This window comes from Lytechinus variegatus, chromosome 16 (genome assembly GCF_018143015.1).
Source record: "Lytechinus variegatus isolate NC3 chromosome 16, Lvar_3.0, whole genome shotgun sequence".
In the NCBI taxonomy this organism is placed as follows: domain Eukaryota; kingdom Metazoa; phylum Echinodermata; class Echinoidea; order Temnopleuroida; family Toxopneustidae; genus Lytechinus; species Lytechinus variegatus.
The window spans coordinates 6,102,192-6,124,625 of NC_054755.1; the positions used below are offsets into that span (position 1 = coordinate 6,102,192).

The 22,434-nt window shown below is 35.4% G+C and overlaps 1 protein-coding gene across 3 annotated transcripts in view; it reads right to left on the reverse strand.

The window, feature by feature from the left end:
- LOC121429790 (telomerase reverse transcriptase-like) overlaps positions 1 to 22,434 on the reverse strand; it is a 40,970-nt gene that overhangs the window by 16,845 nt on the left and 1,691 nt on the right. For all 3 annotated transcript variants that reach the window (XM_041627022.1, XM_041627021.1, XM_041627023.1), the window contains exons 2-16: positions 21,426 to 21,576; positions 18,579 to 18,699; positions 17,505 to 17,561; positions 16,728 to 16,822; positions 15,782 to 15,867; positions 13,361 to 13,534; positions 12,017 to 12,115; positions 10,505 to 10,686; positions 9,195 to 9,262; positions 7,622 to 8,202; positions 7,038 to 7,108; positions 3,983 to 4,120; positions 2,950 to 3,046; positions 2,162 to 2,199; positions 1,248 to 1,373 (exon numbers count right to left, since the gene is read on the reverse strand). In XM_041627022.1, coding sequence (XP_041482956.1) covers positions 1,248 to 1,373; positions 2,162 to 2,199; positions 2,950 to 3,046; positions 3,983 to 4,120; positions 7,038 to 7,108; positions 7,622 to 8,202; positions 9,195 to 9,262; positions 10,505 to 10,686; positions 12,017 to 12,115; positions 13,361 to 13,534; positions 15,782 to 15,867; positions 16,728 to 16,822; positions 17,505 to 17,561; positions 18,579 to 18,699; positions 21,426 to 21,529 — 2,037 coding nt within the window. In that variant the 5' untranslated portion in view covers positions 21,530 to 21,576. The remainder of the gene's footprint in view (positions 1 to 1,247; positions 1,374 to 2,161; positions 2,200 to 2,949; positions 3,047 to 3,982; positions 4,121 to 7,037; positions 7,109 to 7,621; positions 8,203 to 9,194; positions 9,263 to 10,504; positions 10,687 to 12,016; positions 12,116 to 13,360; positions 13,535 to 15,781; positions 15,868 to 16,727; positions 16,823 to 17,504; positions 17,562 to 18,578; positions 18,700 to 21,425; positions 21,577 to 22,434) is intronic.

Sequence of the window (22,434 nt, forward strand, 5' to 3'; positions counted from 1 at the left end):
AGTTGCGCGAGACTTGAAAGTAAAAAGTCAGCGAGCGACGCGGTCAAAAAATTTCGCGCAGCGGATTTATCGCGAAAAATGTCGAGGGGGGGGGGCTGAATCAGCCCCCCCAGTCTTTTTAGGTTAAATCCTGTACAGTGATTGGTTCAAATAGCATCATGTGACCAAATATATTCTATGATGCTGCATGAGGTCAGACCTCAATATATTTCTTGCTATACCAATATTTTGACATGATTATTTAAGAAAACTGGATATTAAGCTTATCTCTCTGATGCGCCGGTCAGCGAGCTGTCTTTCACGAGTGCGGTGGCTTAGAGAATAGGTCATTCAATTCAAGTAACCAGACTGCAAGCTCAGTGCATAGATTTTGGTTTAATTGATTAAAAGTAGGATATAAAACAAATACATGTATATCAAGCTTTTCCTTCTATAGATTAGTAGGAATTATTAAAGGGGAAGTTCACCCTGAAGAAAACTTTGTTGTAAAAATAGCAGAAGAATTAGTAAAGAATATTGGTGAAGGTTTAAGGAAAATCCGTTAAAGAGTTAGAAAGTTATTAGAGTTCAAAGTTTTGGATTTGTGACGAGCAGCTCTCCCATGTGTTATGTGATATAAAATGCATGAATTTCAAATTTTGTATGGTTCCTGATGACTTAATTTTTTTTTCATGATCGGGTGTGAAATGATTTGTCTATTGATACACAAAAGGTACAGTGAAAACCATTTTCAATTTTCTGAGAAACTGACATTTCATTGATTTTTTACCATTCGCTATGTAGGAATGCTGCTCGCATATGACATCACAAATAAAATAATTGAAATTCTAATAACTTTTTAATTACTTGATGAATTTTTCTCAAACCATCGGCAATATTTTTATTATTTTTTCTGCTATTATTACAATAAACTTTTTATCAGGGTGAACTTCCCCTTTAATCCTTGGTTGGACTGGCTTCGCCCTTGGGGAAAATAGTAATTGCCAGACCAACCTCGGATAAATAATCCCCACAACACTTTCTCATAGCCTGATATGTCTGTTTACTATGCGTGCCACACTCCACATGCTTAGAAATGAACACATACAATGGAAAACGTATATAAAATTAAATGGGAGAGTATTTTATCAAGCCCCTATATCATGCCTTACACCCATCGGCAATTATGTTGGTAAAGTCTAAAAACAAATAATTTTTGTTCCTACATCACTTTTTTCTTCATTACGGTGGACCGATTCAAAACTGACCTTCTTTTCACTGATGACAGACTTCCCCATCCTTGTGATTGGTCGAAGGCTCTTGGTCTTCGGGATGAAGCGGAGCCTGGAAATACCCAGAGTTTGACCTGTGGATATGCGCTTCATGACCTCACCCTTGAACAAGATAAAGGTCAAAATTGTGAAAGTGTATTAAAAAAAGGGTAGAAATATTGTGGTGAAAGGGTTATATGCTTCTTGCTTTATAATCATGGGTCATTTGGTCCAGTGGTTAGAGCAATGGACACATAATTGCAAGTTTAAGAGTTAAAATCCCACTCTGCCATTGTCTTCACTTTAATAAAAAGGCCCAAGAGTAATACCTGTTGTCTAGATGTGAAATGTTTCTTAGGTAATTGGGTATATACCATCTTGACATTCACCAGCAAAATGCTGTCCTGCCGAGTTCGTACAGGAGTTACCATAAACAGAAACAGGGTCCTGTGTTTGAATCCCAATGCAGCACTAGTGTTCACTGACAAGGTAGATCAGTCTTTACTTTGCCAATCTCCATACAGGTGTTGTTATTATCATTGTCATCTTCATTAAACAAAATTACTGAAGTGGAACCAGAAAGAATGAAACTACCCCTCTTGAAGAGATGAAGGATACACAAGCGTATAAGTACATCCGTTCACAAATTCTTACCTTCTCACTGAAAACGAAAGTAAAAACCAAGACTGAAGAATCATGAAGAGAACATTATTTTTGGGTATTTGAATATTCTTTTTTTTTCTTTCAAGAAATTGAAGAATTTTTTTTACTTAATGTTAATTTTTAGATCTTTATCATTTACAATTACTAATGAAACTGAATGCAACATGCAAAAATAAAACAAGTGCATCATTATCATACAATGAAACATGTACAAATCTTTGAAAAATACAATGTGATTTGAATAATACCTCTTCTATGGGCTTCATGACTCCATTTGCCACATAATCTGCAAAGAAACAGAAATAAACATCTAGTAAAAGCGCTACAATTCGACCAGGGGCGTGGAAAGTAAGATATGCTTAAAAAAAAACAATGGAAAAAAGTAAAATGCAAGTCGCAAATGGACAGAACTTTTCGATTGAAAATTACCACTCATTGATTTCTGGAATAAGTTTTTATTGCAACTATACCTTCAAAGGGGTCAAGAAGGCATAATTTCCTAAAAATCTTAGATGAAAACCGATTATTCTGATAACTTACACAAAAAGGTATATGTGGGACAATGTATTAATATATTCGCTTTGAAAAATACCCGACATTTTATGGAATTCCGTGCTCATTTTGCTCATTTCTCAGCAATTACAAATTTCCTTCCAGAGATTGGGTGGCAATTTTATTGGATTCTGCTCAAACTCATTTTGAGATTGTTAGCACAACTGGTATTTTTCTTCAAAACCAAGTATTTCACTGACATCATCAGGGGCCAGTTGCAGAAAGAGTTGCGTTTAAACGCAAGCAAAAAAAATCAATCGAAGTCCCAAATGTGCGCTGTTGATTGGTTGAAAATCAAGTTGCGCATGATTTTTAGAGTTGCGATTGATTGCAACTCTTTATTCAACGGGCACCAGAATTGAGAATTTACTGAGTGCTGAATACTTTCATGAAAGTGTCCTGTATTAAATCAAGCTTGCAGGCAGTTCGCAAAAGACCACTTTTCACAAGTCCCTACAGTATCAATGGAATTTTTTTAACTTACTCTGAATGCCTATTTTCTCTAGGAGGATCCAGACTGGTGTCCGGTAGAAAATAAGCTGATTCCTTGAACTCGCCGTCTCAGTCACATAAAAGCACATCTAAGACAGAAGTAGATATATAAGGAAAATAGATTTTGATCATCAACATCAATGAATGCCATTGTTTGTTTGATATCTGTCATTAAGCAAGGAAAATTTGAATGGAAAACAGAAAAATACAATATCTGAACCCATATTAATCCTTGGTAGTGCTACATGAAGCATATACAAGTAGTCAACTTTTTTCCCCACTATTTGTTATAAGCTACTGAAGTCCTTGCCTCTGATTGGCTCAGAGGGATTTTTCTGTGAAAATCACTTGACAATGTTCTTTGTGAAACACTCCCCTGATGAGACGAATTCTCGGATGTTGACCTCAAAATCAAATGAATGCTGAAATTGATCTGTAATGGATTGAATGCAGTGTCAGATGACCTGTCTTGAATATAAAGTATTTCTGCACCCATGATACACATACCTAAATGTTCACATGCCAGCAGGCCAGGCGTCTAGTGCAGCTTTCATAAATTAATTGAAATTCATCAGAACTCATGAGTGAAATGCTAGATGATCTTGCATACATAGCTTTATATTCAAAGCAAATCATTTGGCACTAAATTCAATCCATTTCAGAGCAATTTCTTTTTGCTGCTTAGACTTGACAAGGAATTGAATAATCAGACTCGGTTAAAATAAACTGATTTTTTAAGAATTTGTGCAGAATTCCAAAGTACCTTTTGATGGCGGTGGTTTGAGTCCCACTGCCGCCACTATAATGTAAGAGATCATCTTACGTAAAAGTTTTCAAGGCAATGATTCCAAATTATCAGTTGTATTGTTTATTCTGGTCTGAACTTTAAAACTGTCTGACATAAGACTGTAAGCATAGTATGGTATCCTCAAAGAGGCATAAATGACTGGTCTTACTTTGAGATGAAACTGATCAATATACCACATCACTATCACAATAAATGTTTCCAAATTAAGATTAATTACCATGATAAGCGGAATAGTGTAACCAACCATCAACCAATGGAAGAAATCTGTCACAAGCTGGCGCTGTTTCACTACCGATGTGAAGGGTGGGTCATGACCTTTGAACTTTTCAAGCTGGGCCCATTCACAGTCTTCAGCCTGTCATATAAGAGGGAGGGTGTAACACGGATGGTGTGATTCCTTATTTACTATCTCATACAAAAACACAAAACTGAGTATAGTGTACCGACGCGATGACGTCAGTTGCCATGTGTCATGGCCGCCTGGTTCTAAACAAATGAAACCGGGGCCGTTTAATAAAGCTGTTCATAAGTTAGAGCAACTTTAAGAACGACTGGTGATCCTATCTTACACACTAAACTATCGCCAATTGTATTGTACCATTTACCACAAGAAAGGATCACCAGTCATTCTTATAGCTGCTCTTTACTTACAAACAGCTTTATGAAACGGCACCCTTTTATGACTCTGAGAATGATGGTAACAACCAGGGACAAAACACATCACCATTTTTGCAAATACAAAATAATGTGTATAGACAATCCTGCAGCTGCGACAGTTTAAAACCAGCAGGTTTGTTGTCATGACATCGTGACGTCACACTTCGGTACTATATTAATACTCTTAAATGTGAAATCTGAAGAAGCATTGCCCAACTCGTCCATGCCGCCCCCCCCCCCTGAAAATTATGCAGGGCTCGACACTAGCGGCGGTCCGACGGTCCCAGACCGGTAAAAATCGCTGTCGGGCCAGTAGATTTTCAGAAATTGGAAGATTTACTGGTCCGACATGACCAGTAAAAAATATCATTGTCGGGCCAGTAATTTTTCCAAAAATAGCAAGATTTAAGGGTCCGACATGACCAGTAATAAAAACCATTGTTGGGCCAATAACTTTTCCAGAAATGGTCAAATTCACAGCAAACCATTTCCCCCCGTTAAATTCTGCCATTCACACACAGAATACACACAGAATGAATCGCACGTAAGTGTTACTATAGAGTACTACATGCATACAGTGTACATGTAGTCAGCCACACAAACCACATGGTAAATTCTCCACTGGCCGCACGAACGAAGCCTGGCTAAACTCTGGCAGAAATCTCTCACATAACTGTCAAAATTCAAGGTTCATACTCATGAAAGGCTCTTATAATGTCCATATTTCCTAAAAATTGGAGCAACTCTGTCATTTGTAAGCAGTAAAAGGAGAAATTTTCACTTCTGTTTTGGTTCAAACAGATCGGGTTTCGGGTGATATCGTCTGAATACATAATAGCCCCACATATGCATTTATGTGTGTGTTGATACACTAATGGTATCTGACTTTCTTTCGTAGCTATTTTAATTGAGCCAAAAAGAAACTGATAAATTATTTATAATAGTTTTAGCTTTCTTCCTATCTTTCTTTCCTTCTTAATCTTTCTTTGTTTCTTCCCTCGATTTTTTTTGTTACTGTCTTTCTTTTTTAATTTCCCTTTTTTTCTTTAATTCATTTTTTCTTTCTATCCTTTTATAAAATATTTTCTCTATTTCCTTTTTCTCTCTCTTTCTTTCTTTCTGATATTTTCTTTCTTTAGTTTTTGAGTCCATCCATCCTATATTCATCTCTTCTCTTCTTCCTTTCTTTCCTTCCTTCTTTTTACCCCTTTCTTCATTCTTTGTTTCTTTCTTCCATCCATCATTTATTTATCCTTTCTTTTTTTATTTCTTTTCTCAGCCCTTTCTTTCTTACATTCGTTCCTTCCTTTCTTCTATCTGTCTTGTTCTTTCCTTTTTCCCTTTATTAATTATATCATTTTACCTTTCCTTTCTTTTTTTTTGACTGCTTGCTTCCTTTCTCTCCTTTATTCTTTCATTCCTTCCTTTCTTTGTCTCTCGGTCTTTCTTTTTTTTCTTCCTTTCATCTATTCTTTTACCTTTTCTTTTTTTTATTATTGCTTGCTTCTTTCCTTCCCTTCCTTCCTTTATTTATTTCTTTCCTTCTATCTATCATTTTACATTTCCTTCATTTCTTCCTTAATTCCTTCCTTCTTTCAATCCTTCCTTTCTTTTGTCCGTCTTTCCATCTCTCCTTTTACCCTTTCTTTTTTATTGCTTCTTCTTTCTTTCCTTTACTACTTTCTGGATTTGTTCTTTCTTTCTTATATTTGTTCCTTCTTTATTCCTTCCTTTCCTTCTTTAGTTCTTTTTTTTTTCTTCCTTCACATCTATCCTTTCTTTACCTTTTTTCTTTCTTCCTTCCTTTCTTTTATTCTTTCTTTTTCTTCCTTCCTTTCTTTTTTTCCTTCCTTCCTTTCTTTCTTTCTTTGTTTCTGTCTTGCTTTCTTTTTGTCCTTCATTTCCTTCATTTTTTTTTTGGGGGGGGGTAACGAAAGGCTAGAAAAATAAACTTGCGCCTTTTCTTAATGTTTTCTTTATTTTTTGGGACCAGTAGATTTTAGGTTCGGACCAGTAAAAATTTGAAAAACTTGGTATCTACTGGTCCGACATGAATAGGTTGGACCAGTAGAAAAAATGGGTAAGTGTGGAGCCCTGAATTATGATACAACCTATATGACCAAATGAAATTGCAACTTATTGCACTTACTGGCAAAAATTGGTGCAGATCCAATTAGGTTTTGCTGATAGAATGGAAGATAGGAAAATGGAGACCTATCTAAATGTGTCATACAACTGTCTGTAAAAATAAGACACACATTACAATTGAATCTGAACAGTGGAAATATATGGTGTTTTTGATACAAATCAAAACAAATAAGTGAAATATTAAAGTGAACATCACTCTAAAAATTAAAGAATAAAGTGAACATCACTCTAAAAAGCAAGGAAGAAAATAAATGGGGGTTCGAGGTGATTTTGTCCCAAAATGCTCAATAGCCTGACCTCTGGAAATTAAAAAAAAAAGAGCACTGGAAAATACCCATTCATTGAAACATTGAAGCTTATCCAATGCTGCAGTAAGCAGTAAGTTGTGAAAAGTTGTTTCCAAAAGGAAAAGAAAAAATTTAATTTTTGCAAGTAAAAAAGAAATAATTTTGATTAATCTTACCTACCCTTATTTCTTCAGTGAGCTCCCTTAATGATAATCTCTCAAAACGGCCAAGTCCTACAAACTTCTTCACACCTAAGTGGGGAAAAAATACACATTGCAAGAGGTTGTTGGCACATTTCATATGGCCAAGAATTTTGATTCCGGGATACCACAAAGTAATGTCACTATAAAGTGTTTAGTAAACAATTTTAATTAATCTAATTGGAAGGATTTTATTCATAGAACTTGTCTGTAGGATCATGACGTCATGGATATCTAAATTCATTAAGAGCAGTCATGCCTTACTATGGCACAAATCAAATTTAAAAAAACATGAAAGAAAATGCTATTATTTTCAAGTATAACAGATACCACAAAAAAGTATCAAATCACTTGGGAGAAATACTTGTGTTGATAACAAGGACTTCTAATGAATTTTTAATGTTTGAGATTTGATTTTCAATTTTACCTTTTTGGCAGAATGGACCATTTTGTATACACAAAAAAATTGTTTGACAAAATATGCTGAAAAAGCAGGAACAGCTACTTTTGTCAGAAAATTGGCATCCCTGAAAAAATGAAAAGCCGAAGATCAGTTGTGGATACCTTTGAAGAAGACATTCCTGTTGTGCACGCTTCCCCAAAGCTCATATCGGACAGCCTTCAGAAGAACCTGACGCAAGAAGAGACACACCTGCCACGGATCTGACTGCATCTTGATCAGGGTTGCTGCATCGTCAGGCAACCTCTTACCCTTCCCAGTCTTCACCTTGCATCGCCTAATCTTCTTTACTCTGCTTTGCATGCTATCAGAGATTGTACTCTTGGCAGTGGCATTTGGAGCAGTTGCATCGCTAGGAAACGGCCTCTCTGTCTTCTTCTTGATTTTGCGTTGTGAGTAGGTATCATGGTGGGATTGAGTCAGTAGAACAGAACAAGAATTGTTTGAGATACCAACACCACACAACTGTGTGTTGCCTGGAACACGACGATGTGGCTTCTTCCGCTGAAACACCTTGGGTGAATAACCCTCCTGCTGGCTCTCATTCCTGAGTTCTATCAGGCTCTTCTCACTTGATACACTTTCACTGGATGGTGGCGGAGTTGCCGATACCTTCTTGGTGTTTGACTCTTGAGGTATATTCATTGGACACTGGTGGTTGAGGATGCTTTTAAGATTAAGTTTCCTGAACATAATAGGGGAAAAAGAAAGAAATTATTCAATTTTGTATTACTTTATTCAAATATTCAAAAAGGATCGGAAGACATAAAAAAAAAATTTACATAGTATTTTACAAACATAACACAAAGTAAAAGTAGTCTGGGTCCTGGCACATTACTGCCGAGGCTGTACAGTATAGAACATAATACAAGATAGAATAGAGAACAGAATAAAATATTATAGCAAAGATCTTGATTGCCACTAATCTTATAATTTTTCAATATTCTGCAGTCAAAATACATAAATCATGTAACAAGTAAAAATATGAACAAGCGAATTACTATTTTATTACACAAGAGTTATTACTTTTATCGTTATTATGCGTGTTTATTGTTATTATGCATCATTGCCATCGAAAATGTTTTTTTCGTTTGCTATTATTAACATTACTAAATTCTTATCTTCATCATTATCAATTATTACATTATTATTGTTATTACTACTAATATTTCATCACCATTGTCACAAAAGTTATCACTATTAATGATATCATTATTGTTATCAACATTCAACATGCTACTTATTATCATACATGTATACGCACTTGTTTCTTCTGCCAAACCATGGGTGTTTCACAAAGAGTGGATAGACAAAAACTTGAACTTAAAGTATTAATTGCATATATTGTTATGCTGTGTGGAAACGTGCCCTTAGTTCTGCTTGTGATGTCCATATGGTCTAAATATATGAACCTGAGATATGCACAACCCATGTTTACTTTGATTTTGCGATATGAAATTCATTTCTAATGATCACTGGCACTTGATTCCCATTATGATCAAGTTTCCTTGGGATAAGGTTTATATTGACATTGCCGCATGCTTAGAAAAGCAGCTCCTACTTGTTATCTCGCTTCGCAAAATCAGGCAAGACAAAATATATCTCGCTAAGCAGTACCCATAGTTGACGGCTCTATTATGTTTGCAAAAACAATTATACAGACTTTAGTCTACTAACCTGTGTTGGGCAAGTAGAGTCTTGAGTAAATTTTGGACCTTGATCAGGCGGCGACAGGTCCGCTGCAGCTGTTGAGAAGGATCACATATTTGAAAAATGAAGATAAATTTTAACTTTTTCACATAAGTTATATTTTAAGATAGAGCAGTGTCAGGATGGCAAGAAAGGGAAGACACTCTCAAAAAATGATTGTCAAATGGACATCTTTGAAAAACAGAAATACAAGCTTCAATCTGAAATTACAGGTTCCATGACATTTGCTCCGACAACAATTGCTCCAATGGAAAGTCAAACATAAAACCTTACTTCCAGAACTGAATAAACCCTAATCCTTATCTATACATTATTCTGAACCAAAAACTCTATAACAATCCTGACGCTAACCCCATGCCCTCTGAAATATTAAGACCGGAGCATTTGTCGCAGGAGCAAATGTCGTATTACCGAAATTACAATCTTATGCAAGATTGATTTCTGAAATAATTAGACCAATTTCATAGCAGGTATGATTATTGGATGATCATATATTTCATTTGCAATTGGCCATTGTTGTAGTATACAGGTTTCAGAACCATTTGGGGTTTCAAAAGATATTCAGATTTGTTTTTTAAAACTTCTCAATTTCTAAATTACAAGAAAATTTTTCAAGGCAAAGCTTATGTTCATACTTTTTTTTGCAAAAATAAAATACCACCTTTTAAGTTGGCCATTAAATCAATGGCCAAGTCTCTTTTCATGAAATACAAGATGATGGCTGCCTTAATTTTGGAATTTCTTGAATTCCTCAGGAGTGTGATTATAAACATTTTTGTTCCTCAATGTATCAAAATATTGAGGTCCAGTGGACGAGTCTCTGAATTTTGAATCACAAGGATGTACTTTGGCAAGAGATCAGTCTACATTTGCCACACTCGACCCAGGTGAGGTATGGGTAGCAGGTGGAAATGAATTCCTTGAAAAGCTTGTGTTCACTGTACAAAGGCTTACCATGCTAAAAGCCATGGTAATATCTCGAGTCCTTTGGAAGCCCATATACACATTAAATGTGTTATACAAGACCAGCATATTAATTTGGGGAAGAGACATACAGATTGGCAATTTCATAATTACATACATCCGACCTATATGTGAGACCTTCATGAATTTTTCTGTCTCTGATTTCTTGACAGTCTGCAATGTTCTAAAACGACCATGACTTTGTCAGTTTATGAAGTGATGTAAGACTTGAGTAAAATGGGGGTCGGACATACACAAAGGTTGATAATTTTTAAGGCATTGCCCAGATTGAATTTGTGATCAGGACTTCTCACCTTTTTTCTCTTCTTGACTTTATTGTCTCCTTGGATGCCATCATCATCTCTACCCTTCACTAGATATCTTGTAACAGCGTCAGATTTGCCAGAAGTCAAAGCACTTTCACAAGACGAGCTGAAAATGTGTCGAGTCAGCCTCTGTGCACCACTATTAGAGGCAGGGTATACAGACATGAAATCTGGGCAGTAATGAAAAAGTGTTGTTATTAAACATCATGCTTGTTTTCACTTTAAGGACAAGTCCACCCCAACAAAAAGCTGATTTGAATAAAAAGAGAAAAATCCAACAAGCATAACACTAAAAAATTCATCAAAATCGGATGTAAAATAAAAAAGTTGTGACATTTTAAAGTTTCGCTTAATTTGAAAAAAAAAACAGTTCTATGCACATCCTGTTGGTATGCAAATGAGGAGACTGATAACGTCATTGACTCACTATTTCTTTTTTGTATTTCATTACAGGAAATATGAAATATTTTAATTTTCTCCTCATTGTTAAGGGAAACATCGATTAATTCCTCCCTGAACATGTGGAATTAGCATCGTTTAATACATGTACTATACGGTTCAGTCAAATTGGTCCTTATTGTCAAATGTGTAAAAAATGAAATATTGTACAATTCAAACAATTAAAAGCAAAATAAATAGTGAGTGATGGACATCATCGACTGACTCATTTGAGTTATGCATATCACTGTTTTGTGAAAAATAAGCAAAACTTCAAAATGCCAGAAATTTTTTATTTTACATCTGATTTTAATGAAATTTACAGCATTATGTTTGTTTGAATTTTCTCTATTTATTCAAATCAACATTTTTCTGGGGTGGACTTGACCTTTAATTTTTGTTATCTGATTAGTCACTTTGAGAGATAATTCTTTATTTACCTTATATACTCATTGGACCTATTTCGTAAAGACTATAAAACTATTGAACTTTTGCTATAATTGTAACTTCTATGTAAATATCAACTGTGATTAGCTGCTGAGCCCTGTTACCATGGTAATTGTCATATGAAACAGGCCCCTCGGCTCACGTTTCTTGACTATGTAGACTTAATAAAGTGATAAAACTGTAGACACTGTGCTTGCTATCATGTAATACAAGAAATATCTATGTTCTCACTGACCCATGAGATGAGAGATTTCCTGTTATTTTTCGAAGTTATATACTTCATTCATTTTTTTAAAAGATATTTTATGTGATCTTGATTTGATTCGATGCAATCGTTGTGTATATTTTATTAATCTTTTAATTGAAAAACAATATTGCTATAGCAAAATCATATAGGCATTTAATTCATATGAACTTCACAACTTGTAAAAAAAATGTAAAATAAGTTTTAGAAACAGACTAAAAACTGGATAAAACTGGTAAAACTACTTCAGGAAAGTGATAACCAAGTGGATTATGACTTCATCCATATTCATTCACATCATTTCTTCTTGATAAAACAAACATCTATTTTGGGAGAGAGAAGGTTGATAAGAGAAAATACTCAAAACGCACCATGCCTAGACCAGCTGTGACCCAGTCTCTTTGAGTAGCAAGCATTCAGAATACAATAGCTTCTATCTTCTCTGGGATGAATTCTATGTGCTCCCTGCTCTGAAATAACAACAAAAAATAATAAGAGTAATTAGCATGGAACTAGTCAGAACCAATCCAATGGCAATTCTACCCACTATCTTACCCAATTACTGCAATTACTGTCCATACACGAACATTCCATATTGACTGGATATTATAATTACACATGAAAACAAACACTCCTTATTGTTAGGTTTTTGTTTTAATAAGTAATGTTTCTAAACATACATGTATATTGTCATTTTATACCGATTTTATTTTTGTATATTTAATTTTGTAAACCCAGATTAGTGAGGAGAGCTTCATAACAGAAACTAGTTTTTTCATCCTCAGGCACTAGTCGGTGGTAATTTCTCCTTCTTGTACTTATTCTTGATGTCTTTTGCCTGGAAATAAAATAAATAAAAAATAAAAAATAAATACATTGCAATTTGCATTAATAGCTAGTTTTTGCAATTGCAACAAGACAGATTCTACAACATAATAAATCTATTGAAAATGCCTATCAAATCACAATGAAGAGCTGAGAGGTCTTTGTTGAAAATTGATGGACCGGGACAGCAGATCTTCGTAAAATTCCGAGCCATCGAAAAATGTCGATTGACGACACTGCTGTTTTGATTCACTGATTTTGGAAGAAGACTGCTTTGTCATAAAAGGCTTTTAACAATAAATTATCTATGTTCCAAAAAGAATCTGTGTGGTGGTTGCAAAAACTCCTTCATGACAATAATACATGTATGCATCATCATTCATTTAGCACTTGGCAATATGTTTTAAAGTACTGTATTCTATTAGCTTGGCTACCCTGACCAAAGAATTCCTTCTGACTGTTTAACAATTACCTGAAACCTGGGTGGAGAGTGGAAAATGTAGATAAATGCCTTGCCAAAGGACAAGGGTGCTGCTATGGGATTTGGACATCAGACCTTGTGGTTCAAAGTTCAGAGACTTAACCAATGAGCAATGAGCAGATATATAGAAATATTGCCAATGAGATAATAATAGCTGGATTTATAGAGCACATTGGCATTAGACTAAACAAAGGTAGACCATGTGGTAAGAGGATGAGTTGATAGTGGACGAACGAGCAATTTACCACCATGAGTGCTTAAAAAAATATTAAGCACTTTAAATACATACCTATTATCAATAATATCAGTTACTATCAGTTACTATGTGGCAATTCACTTTCCATTTTGAGAGGTTTCAGCACTATATATTTACAGATTCTTCTATGAGAATAATAAAACACAAACTAACCAGTTTTTAAGAATTTGGCATTTCCCTCATCGTGTCCTTCTCTTTCTCCTCTCTGCCTCTTGCATCGCACCTTCTTTTCATCCTCAAATTGGCAACTCTTTCCTTCCTTCATGGATAATTTAATTGGACTTGTGTTGGATGGTGTTGATGAGATGAGCAGACTGACAGGGAATCCTGCAAGATGAACATAGATCAACAAACTTGAATTGGCATCTAATCATAGACCAGGGGGCCGTTTCATAAAGTTGTTCGTAAGTTAAGAACGGCTGGGGAACCTTTTTTACGCGCTTAACCATCGCCAACGAATATACCATTTTCCACAAGAAAGGATCACCAGTCGTTCTTAAAGTTGTTCTTATCTTACAAACAGCTTTATGAAACACCCGCCAGGGGCCCATCTTACAAAGAGTTGCGATTGATCTAATCAACCACAAAATGGAAAGCCAGCTACCCCAACTTCTAAAATGCATGTTTGTCCAAAATGTTTTCCAGTGGCCCGTTGCAGAAAGAGTTGCAATCATGCGCAACTTGATTTTGAACCAATCAACAACGCGCATTTGGGACTTGAGATTGTTTTTTTTTTACTTTTGACATTTAAACGTAACTCTTTCGGCAACGGACCCCAGATATGATGTATACTAATGCATTCATCGTTGTCTTGACAATTTGACGTGCTCCTCTATGTTCACAAAAGAACTTTGTGCAAAATTTTGGGAGGAGAATGACGACAATAATGGATTTCCATATAGTTGAAATTGATCGAATCAATTGCAATTCATTGTAAGACGGAGCCCAGGGGGGCTGTTTCATGAAGCAAATAGTAAGTGATTTTCTGACTCACATTATAAGCTAATGGAAATATTTGCCTCTGATTGACTGAGAGCAGAGTAGTCAGTGAAAATCACTGAAAAAATTGTCATGAAATGTTCCCCAGGGAATCTTTCATAGAGTAGTTTGTAGGTTACACCCAATTTTATGCAATCTTTCACATAAAACTTGTGACATTTTTGTTGTGCTAACTGAAATACCCCAATCTATCTGTTTTAATATAATATGGGTATAGGGTGCATTTCCCTAATGTAAGATATTTTGGGTGATAGAAGTTTACTGAAACCCTTTGTGCACTGATTTTGCAATATTGCATATTCATAACAGGCAAAAAGGGGCAATAGTTCTTGGATAGCATCTACATTACAATAATAAGTATCAATGGTGCAATATCTAAATCTTGAATGAAAGAAATCATGGAAACAATTATCATTATTATTCCCCTAAAATTAATTCAGCATGCAAAGAGTTTATAGAAATTATTGAATTTCACTTTAGAGACTTTAGGGTTTACTCATAGCGGATTTCGCCTGATTTTTTCTATGATAGTATGTGAGGATTGGTAATTAAAAGCTGCTTGAGGGAATCTTGTGGAGATGATGCAGAGCTCTGAATTCTGACAAGTTACCTTGGTGGACACATGGCTGGTTTCCCTGAATGCTGAAAACAAAGTTTTATGATTCTAGTTGTCTGGCTTGAACTATAATGCAGTTAATTCCTAGATTCCAAACCTCTACAAAGTAGGGTAACAGTGCTTTTCCTTCCCTTTGGAATAAGCTACCATCTTACATTCATTAAGCCAAGTCTATGAGTCAGTTCAAAACTCTACTCAAAACCTATAAATGATTCACAGTTGTGGGTCGGTCAATTGGAGATGCACACCAGTTTTGATTTTTGATTGTTAGTATAGCTGCATTATCTGTGTCATTTCTCCCTGCCACATTTTTTCTTTCTTCTATTTTAAAGGGGAAGTTCACCCTGACAAAAAGTTTATTGTAAAAATAGCAGAAAAAATAATAAAAAATATTGCCGAAGGTTTGAGGAAAATTCATCAAATAATTAAAAAGTTATTCGAATTTCAATTATTTATATTTGTGACGTCATATGCGAGCAGCATTCCTACATAGCGAATGGTAAAAAATCAATGAAATGTCATTTTCTCAGAAAATTGAAAATGGTTTTCACTGTAACTTTTGTATATCAATAGACAAATCATTTCACACCCGATCATGAAAAGAAAACAAAATTAAGTCACCAGGAACCATACAAAATTTGAAATTTATACATTTTATATTACATAACACATGGGGCAGCTGCTCGTTTATGACGTCACAAATCCAAAATTTTGAACTCTAATAACTTTCTTACTCTTTAACGGATTTTCCTCAAACCTTCACCAATATTTTTTACTATTTTTTCTGCTATTTTTACAACAAAGTTTTCTTCAGGGTGAACTTCCCCTTTAATCCCAAGAACAAACTATAAACAGAACACAGTACGCTTAGAAAGTAGTAAGTGCCTTACAAATGTTATGTAATATTATTATAAATTAACCCCCCCCACATATTTGAATAATTGGGAAAACGTTCTCACCTGTGAGTTGAATGTAGCAAGATGGTGGTGCTGCTGCAAATATAGAGAGATTTTCCAGGATATGCATCATCAACTCATCTCCAATTCTAAACATTGACAGAAATAGAAAGCTGACTTCAATAGTCTCGGACTTCATTAACTCATACATTTAGATATTAATTCATAGTTCTTGTTTGCTTTTGAAAACTAACAGGTTTATGAGAATTCAAATGTGATACAATGGGTCAAATATTTAAAAAGATTGAATAAAATAACAACAGTGATGATGATAAAATGATGAATAAAAAACAAACAAACCATGCTGCCAGATATCATACAGACAATGATGTTGAATATGGAAATGACAATGGTGGTGATAATGATTGTGATGAGAATCAATATAATGATGGTGATGGTGATAATGATAAGGATTATGATATTGGCAATTATATTGATACAATGATGATAAGGATGATAGCATAAGTGATGATGATGATGGTGGTAATGAAGATACTGATGATGAAAATGAAGATATTGGTAATAATGATGATGATGATGATGGTAATGAAGATACTGATAATAATGATGATGATGATGAAGATGATGATGGTAATGAAGATACTGATGATGATGGCGATGATGATATTGGTAATAATGATGATGATGATGGTAATGAAGATACTGATAATAATGATGATGAAGATGATGATGGTGATGATGATACTGACGGTGATGATGAAAATGATAATAATGATGAAGATACTGATAATGAATGATGGTGGTGGTGATGATGATATCGATATTGATGACCATTTAATGAGGATAGTACAAATAATGATAAATAAGATGATGAAGATGATGAAACTGACTATAATGATGCTGATGATTACTATGATAATGATGATGATGATTAAAATGAGGACTGTTATGATGATAATGATTGGGGAGGAGGAGGAAAAAGAATCACCTGCTTAGTAGCTTCCTCCAGAATGGTATTTTGAGTTGGTCAACATTGTTGTTTGGAACATCTATGTTCCCTGCACAATCACCTTCTGATCTCCACTAGGAATTAAAGGTAACAGACAGTAGATGCAACAAACAATTATTTCATGTGAAAGTCTTTTAAATCAAGATTAATTTTCAAATATCACACATCTAGATCTGGTACAGTAATGTTAATTTTTCTTTGTAAAATCAGCAAATTTCATGTCTATTTCGAACAATAAATCATGGATTTTCATCTTTTCATGAAATCTTACATGTGTAGCTCAAAATCGATAATTCTGATGATCACTAACACAGAAAAGCATATGTGGGACATATTACTATTGCTTCGAAAAATACCCGACATTTGATGGAAATCTGTGCTTATTTTGCTCATTTCTCAGCATTTAGGCATTTTCTTCCAGGGCTATTTGGCACATATGTTTTATTTATACTTACAAACACTTTGGTGGTAATTCATTGGATTCTGTTCTACATTGTAACTCATTTTGAAATTGTTGCCACAACTGGTATTTATCTTTAAATAAAAGAAATTTCACCAGTCATTCATAATATTGAATTATCTATTAGGTGAGGATATTAAAGAAAAGGGGCAAGATTTCATGATGTCTGCACTATTTCAACACTGTTTATGAATGAATTGAAATTCACTTCTAGCCAAGTACATAATTGATTTCTTTCTAGCAACTGAATTCAATACTACGTCTTAATCAAATAACCACAAAACTACTTTACTTACGGAAGAAAAACCATTGAGAATAACATTCTTTCCAGATCGTCCTTGGCGCTGGAGTCTCTACAAAATTAGATATTTAAAGAGAAAATGCATTACTCAAGAAATTATTCTATGAAGTAGTGAAAGAATTTATTCTCACAATCATTTGGGTTTACACTATTCATGGAAATTTTCTTAATTTCATTAAGCTCAATACTTCCCCTGTACTCAAGCAATATTAGTTTGGAAGAACGATAATAGAAAAGAATAAAACTGACCAAATATAAATTGGTCTACCTATTACAGTCAGTAAGAAATATACATGACTCATGAATCAAGACAATTTCTCTCTTGTCTAACATCTTGTTTTATACCATGAATGAAATTGGACAGAGCACAATGTATATGCAATTGTAGGAAGTCAGATAGACATCAATCAAGGTATGTCGAACATGGTTAACTTGCGACCCAAAATCATCCTAACTAGTACACAACAGAATTCTGATTGTCTAAGTTTGACATTCAAACAGGAGAAAACACCACTAATATTGGTAGGTACTGCAGAAGAGAGGTCTGGGAATAACTTAACCCTAAAAGAGCCGGGTTATTTGGACCCATCTCACAGCCGAGGGGGTGGGCGGAATCCGCCCCCCCCCCCCCCCCCCCCCGAGATCTCGGCCGTCGATCGCATGAGCGCCGCCAAAATTTGCACAGTGGTATGCGATAAAATCTACAAGGTTGTATGATTAATTTTTCTTAAAAAATAATTTTTTTAAAATGAATTAATTATGCTAATTTATGAATGAAATAAAACATTCGCTCTAATTAACTTATTATTGCCCTAAAATTGCTAATTTTTTATTCACAGACTATTTGTAGGATTCTGATCAAACGTACATAAAAAAAATTTGGTATCGCAAATTTTTTCTTATGTATTTTATTGTTTTTTTAAATTTCTTATGTATTTTTTTTAAATTTGCAAGTGGAAAGGATATCCGTCTGTTCACAGAGGATTATTGTCAATTTGGCTTTCCACAGAGACAGGCTTTCTAAATGGGCCCAAGATTTTTTAGAATTAAGAAGAAATGTACGACTTACTCTCATGACTCTGTTGATCACTTCCATATGATCAGAGTGTTGTGTATAATCCAGAGGACCTTTATAATATACATGACTGGATGGGATTCCTACCAGAGTTGAGTGAAGAAAGGCCTTGTATCTTTCATAGAGGAAGAACAGATGACAAACAAAAACAATGATAACAAGAGGTTTTGTGGCTCAGCCGGGAATGCTCTGGACTTTGTACCACAAGGTTTGGGGTTCGAGCCTTACCACAGCAATTGCATCCTTTGGCAAGGTGTTTATCTACATTTGCAACTCTTCATCCACGTGAAGTAAATGTACCTGGTAACAAGAAACTCCTTGAAAGCTCGAGCACCCCATGCTAAAACAGGGGGAATACATGTAGCATGCAGCGCTTTGTAGATTAGAAACATTGTATAAAAAGGACTGCCAACATTTGGAAATGTAAAAAGGAGTCCTAGCCCTGCAGCACAAATTTTTCTGCTTGATGTCATGTGTGTCTCCCTCACTTTTATCAACTTAAGACATGTTTAGCATTCTTATATTTAAACATTGAGAAGTGTTGAAAAACTATATTACTCTTACACCAATACTACATACCCCACCACACAAATACATATGGGATGATTTATTTTTTATCTTAAATAAATGGAAAAACAGAGTAGTCCTTTTTTGGGTTAATAAAAAATCTTAAAAACTAGGAGACTCTTGGACATAAGGAGTGGCTGACAGGCCTGTATTAAGCACTATTCAAATGTAGCATATTATCACCATTATTATCAAAATTGTTCTTAATCCTCTGAATACATAATCTATTACACAGCATTCCTACAATGTGATTGACCTATCTATTAACATTTTAACCAATGTTCGTTTTCATGTTTTTTTTAACAACCCGAGAGCTCACAAGTGGATTGTCACATTTCATTTATACTCAGATTCATCAAAAGTGAACATACATGTGCATGTACATGAAGTATACCAGGGGCCCATTGCATAAAACTTTTTACCTGAGAAAACTCAGGTTGTTTTTACCGGAGTTTTTGCCCTGTGTTAAAGTCAATGACAGAAATCAGACTAACCTTATTTTTCAGTTTTTACCAGAGTTTTCTAAGGTAAAGAGTTTTATACAACAGGCCCCAGGTTGTTGTGTGTCCAGATGGGTTGTGTCCTTGCAATCATTTCTTAAAACGGCCATTTGGAAAAGCAAAATGGCAAAGTTTCCTCAATTTCTAGTACAAAGTGTTGGGCAATATTACAGAAAATAAAATTTTAGATTACAACTGTTGAATTCATTTTGTGTGTGTGTGTGTGTGTAATCCAAATACATAAAAGAAGGTTTCAAAAGTTTAACCCTATCTAGGCCGCGGGGGGGGGGGGGGGGCCTCGGAGGCCCCCCCTCAATGAATCGCGTGATATTTTCGCCGCGCAAAATTTTTTGACCGCGCCGCTCGCTGACTTTTTACTTTCAAGTCTTGCGCAACTTTTGAGACCAATTTTGCGTCACCCGGGTACGTGGTTCCGAAATTACACAACATTTAAGTGCATGTCAGACTGAAAATTGCTCAAAAACGTGATTTCGTGTACAAAGTCAATGCAAATTGTGTTTTCAACCAAAATTCATAAATGTATGATTATTTTTAGTTTTGCTAGTCTAAATGTATTCATTTTATGCTTTTTATGATCACAGAAGAGTCCCCAACAAATTTCATTGAAAAAACAATGAAAAACAAAAGGTCCAAAAAACAAAGAAATACATAAGAAATTGCGAAAAACAATATAATACATAAGAAAATGACTTGATATCCCAATTTTTTTCATGTACATTTGCTAAGGACACCACAAAGAGTTTCTATACCAAAAATTAGTACATTTGGAGCTTTATTTAGGGAGTTAGAGGAAAAAGTATGATTTCGCATACTAATTACGCATAAATTAGCATAATCACTTAATAGCGATTCGCATGAATTAAATTACTATACAATCTTGTAGATTATGTCCCAGGCAACCCGCGTGCCAATTTTCGGCGCGATCGCGCGGTCGACGGCCGAGATCTTAGGGGGGGGGGGCCTGGGAGGCCCCCCCGGCCATAGGAACTCCCAAAATACCCCGGCCTAGATAGGGTTAAAGTGTCCAGAGTCCAGACACCCTAACCCCCCCCCCCATCTACTATGGCATAATGCATTTTTTTTTCCTAATTGATCTCATTTTCAGTGAATCTGATGGGGTTTGCAAAATGAAGTTAAATCTTAAAAACCATTGCATACAGGCAATCACAGGCAAGCATACAGGTCTACATGTACAATGTGGGTAGAGAGAAGGGGGTACTGAACAGGGTACCATAATGACACCACTTTTCACACACGTTCTTTTTGGATATTTGCTCCAATAGACCAGTTCGTAGATTTACTTCATGGCCAATTTTGGTCAAATGACCTTTCATCATGTAGGCAGTATTCACAGCAAGATATTACGTATGCCTTACATAGCAGGATGAAGAGATTGAAGAGACCAGATGACTACTAGAATAGCACATCAATGAACGAACACTCTATGAAGGTATTTTTTGGGTTGCATTTCTACTTTGAATACATATTTGGGGCATATTAGAGGATGTTGTACAATGTACTTGGCAAACTGTGAAATATACCAGTCATTCGTGGACACATTTTTTTGTGGATGTAAATGAAAAACACAATTCAAATCAACACATCAAAGTTGGTGCTTATCTCAATGAATTTTAAACCACTATGTCACTTTAGTACCAATGACCTTCCTCTGATCATGCGCAGAATCTTCTGATCATGCGCAGAGTGGAACTACGAACTGGCTTATTAATGAAACATTGAACAAATTCCTTACCCAGCTTTGTCTTTAGGGAGGTAGAGGGGTGGACATCCATCCAGACCTCGAAGAAAGTCTTCAAGACGAGAAACCTTGGGATAGATTCTTTCCAGGATATCCATGGTTGGTCGGGTGGAGTCAGAATCATTAAATTAATGAATCACCCAGTCTAAATAGATACAAATCAATTCATGTGTTATTGTCGACTGACTCCTGGAGTTAGATAAAAGCAGCTAATTTAGGAGTTCAACTTCACAGGTGTAATCTTCATAAAATTAAATTTTGTCGGCTTCCTGTAAAAAGGGACTTAGGGATGATTTTCTGCGATTATTTTTTTCATTATAACCTTTTTAATTTGCTGATATTGAGTTTTACTTGTAAATGAATTTTGCTTTTTTCATCACTGGATTGCCTAGGATGTAGGCCTCCTCTTTCAATATTTGAATTAAAAATTATTTGTAAAAATTACCCCAAGTCCCTTCTTGAAGGTTAGGGTGGAACTGCAACAAGAGCATATATGACACTCTTTATTAATCTCTAACACACTGGACATTACTAGAATCGTGCAGATACTTATACACGTGCACAGACCTACAGGAGTAGACTGACTGGGTCTGACTCTGAGCCAAGCAGACTTGTTCGTTGTGGGTCGTTTCCTCACCAGAGATGCCAAATTCAAAGACCAGCTATGTGTGAGATCACAGACATTGTGTACCATGTATATGGGGATAGGCTGTGATAGTTGCGTGAGACAGAGATTTGAGGGGATGAACAAGAGACCAAAATGCTTGAGTCTCATGCATAATGCGTGAGACTTGCTCTCTGCCTCACCCCACTTGTTCACTGCTACCACCCTGCCTGTGGGGAATCCAGAGATGCCAAGTTCAAAGACCAGCTATGCGTGAGATTTTCTGTGAATCTGAGTGAGATCACAGACATTGTGTACAATGTATATGGGGATAGGCTGTGATATTTGCGTGAGACAGAGATTTGAGGGGATGAACAAGAGTCCAAAATGCTTGAGTCT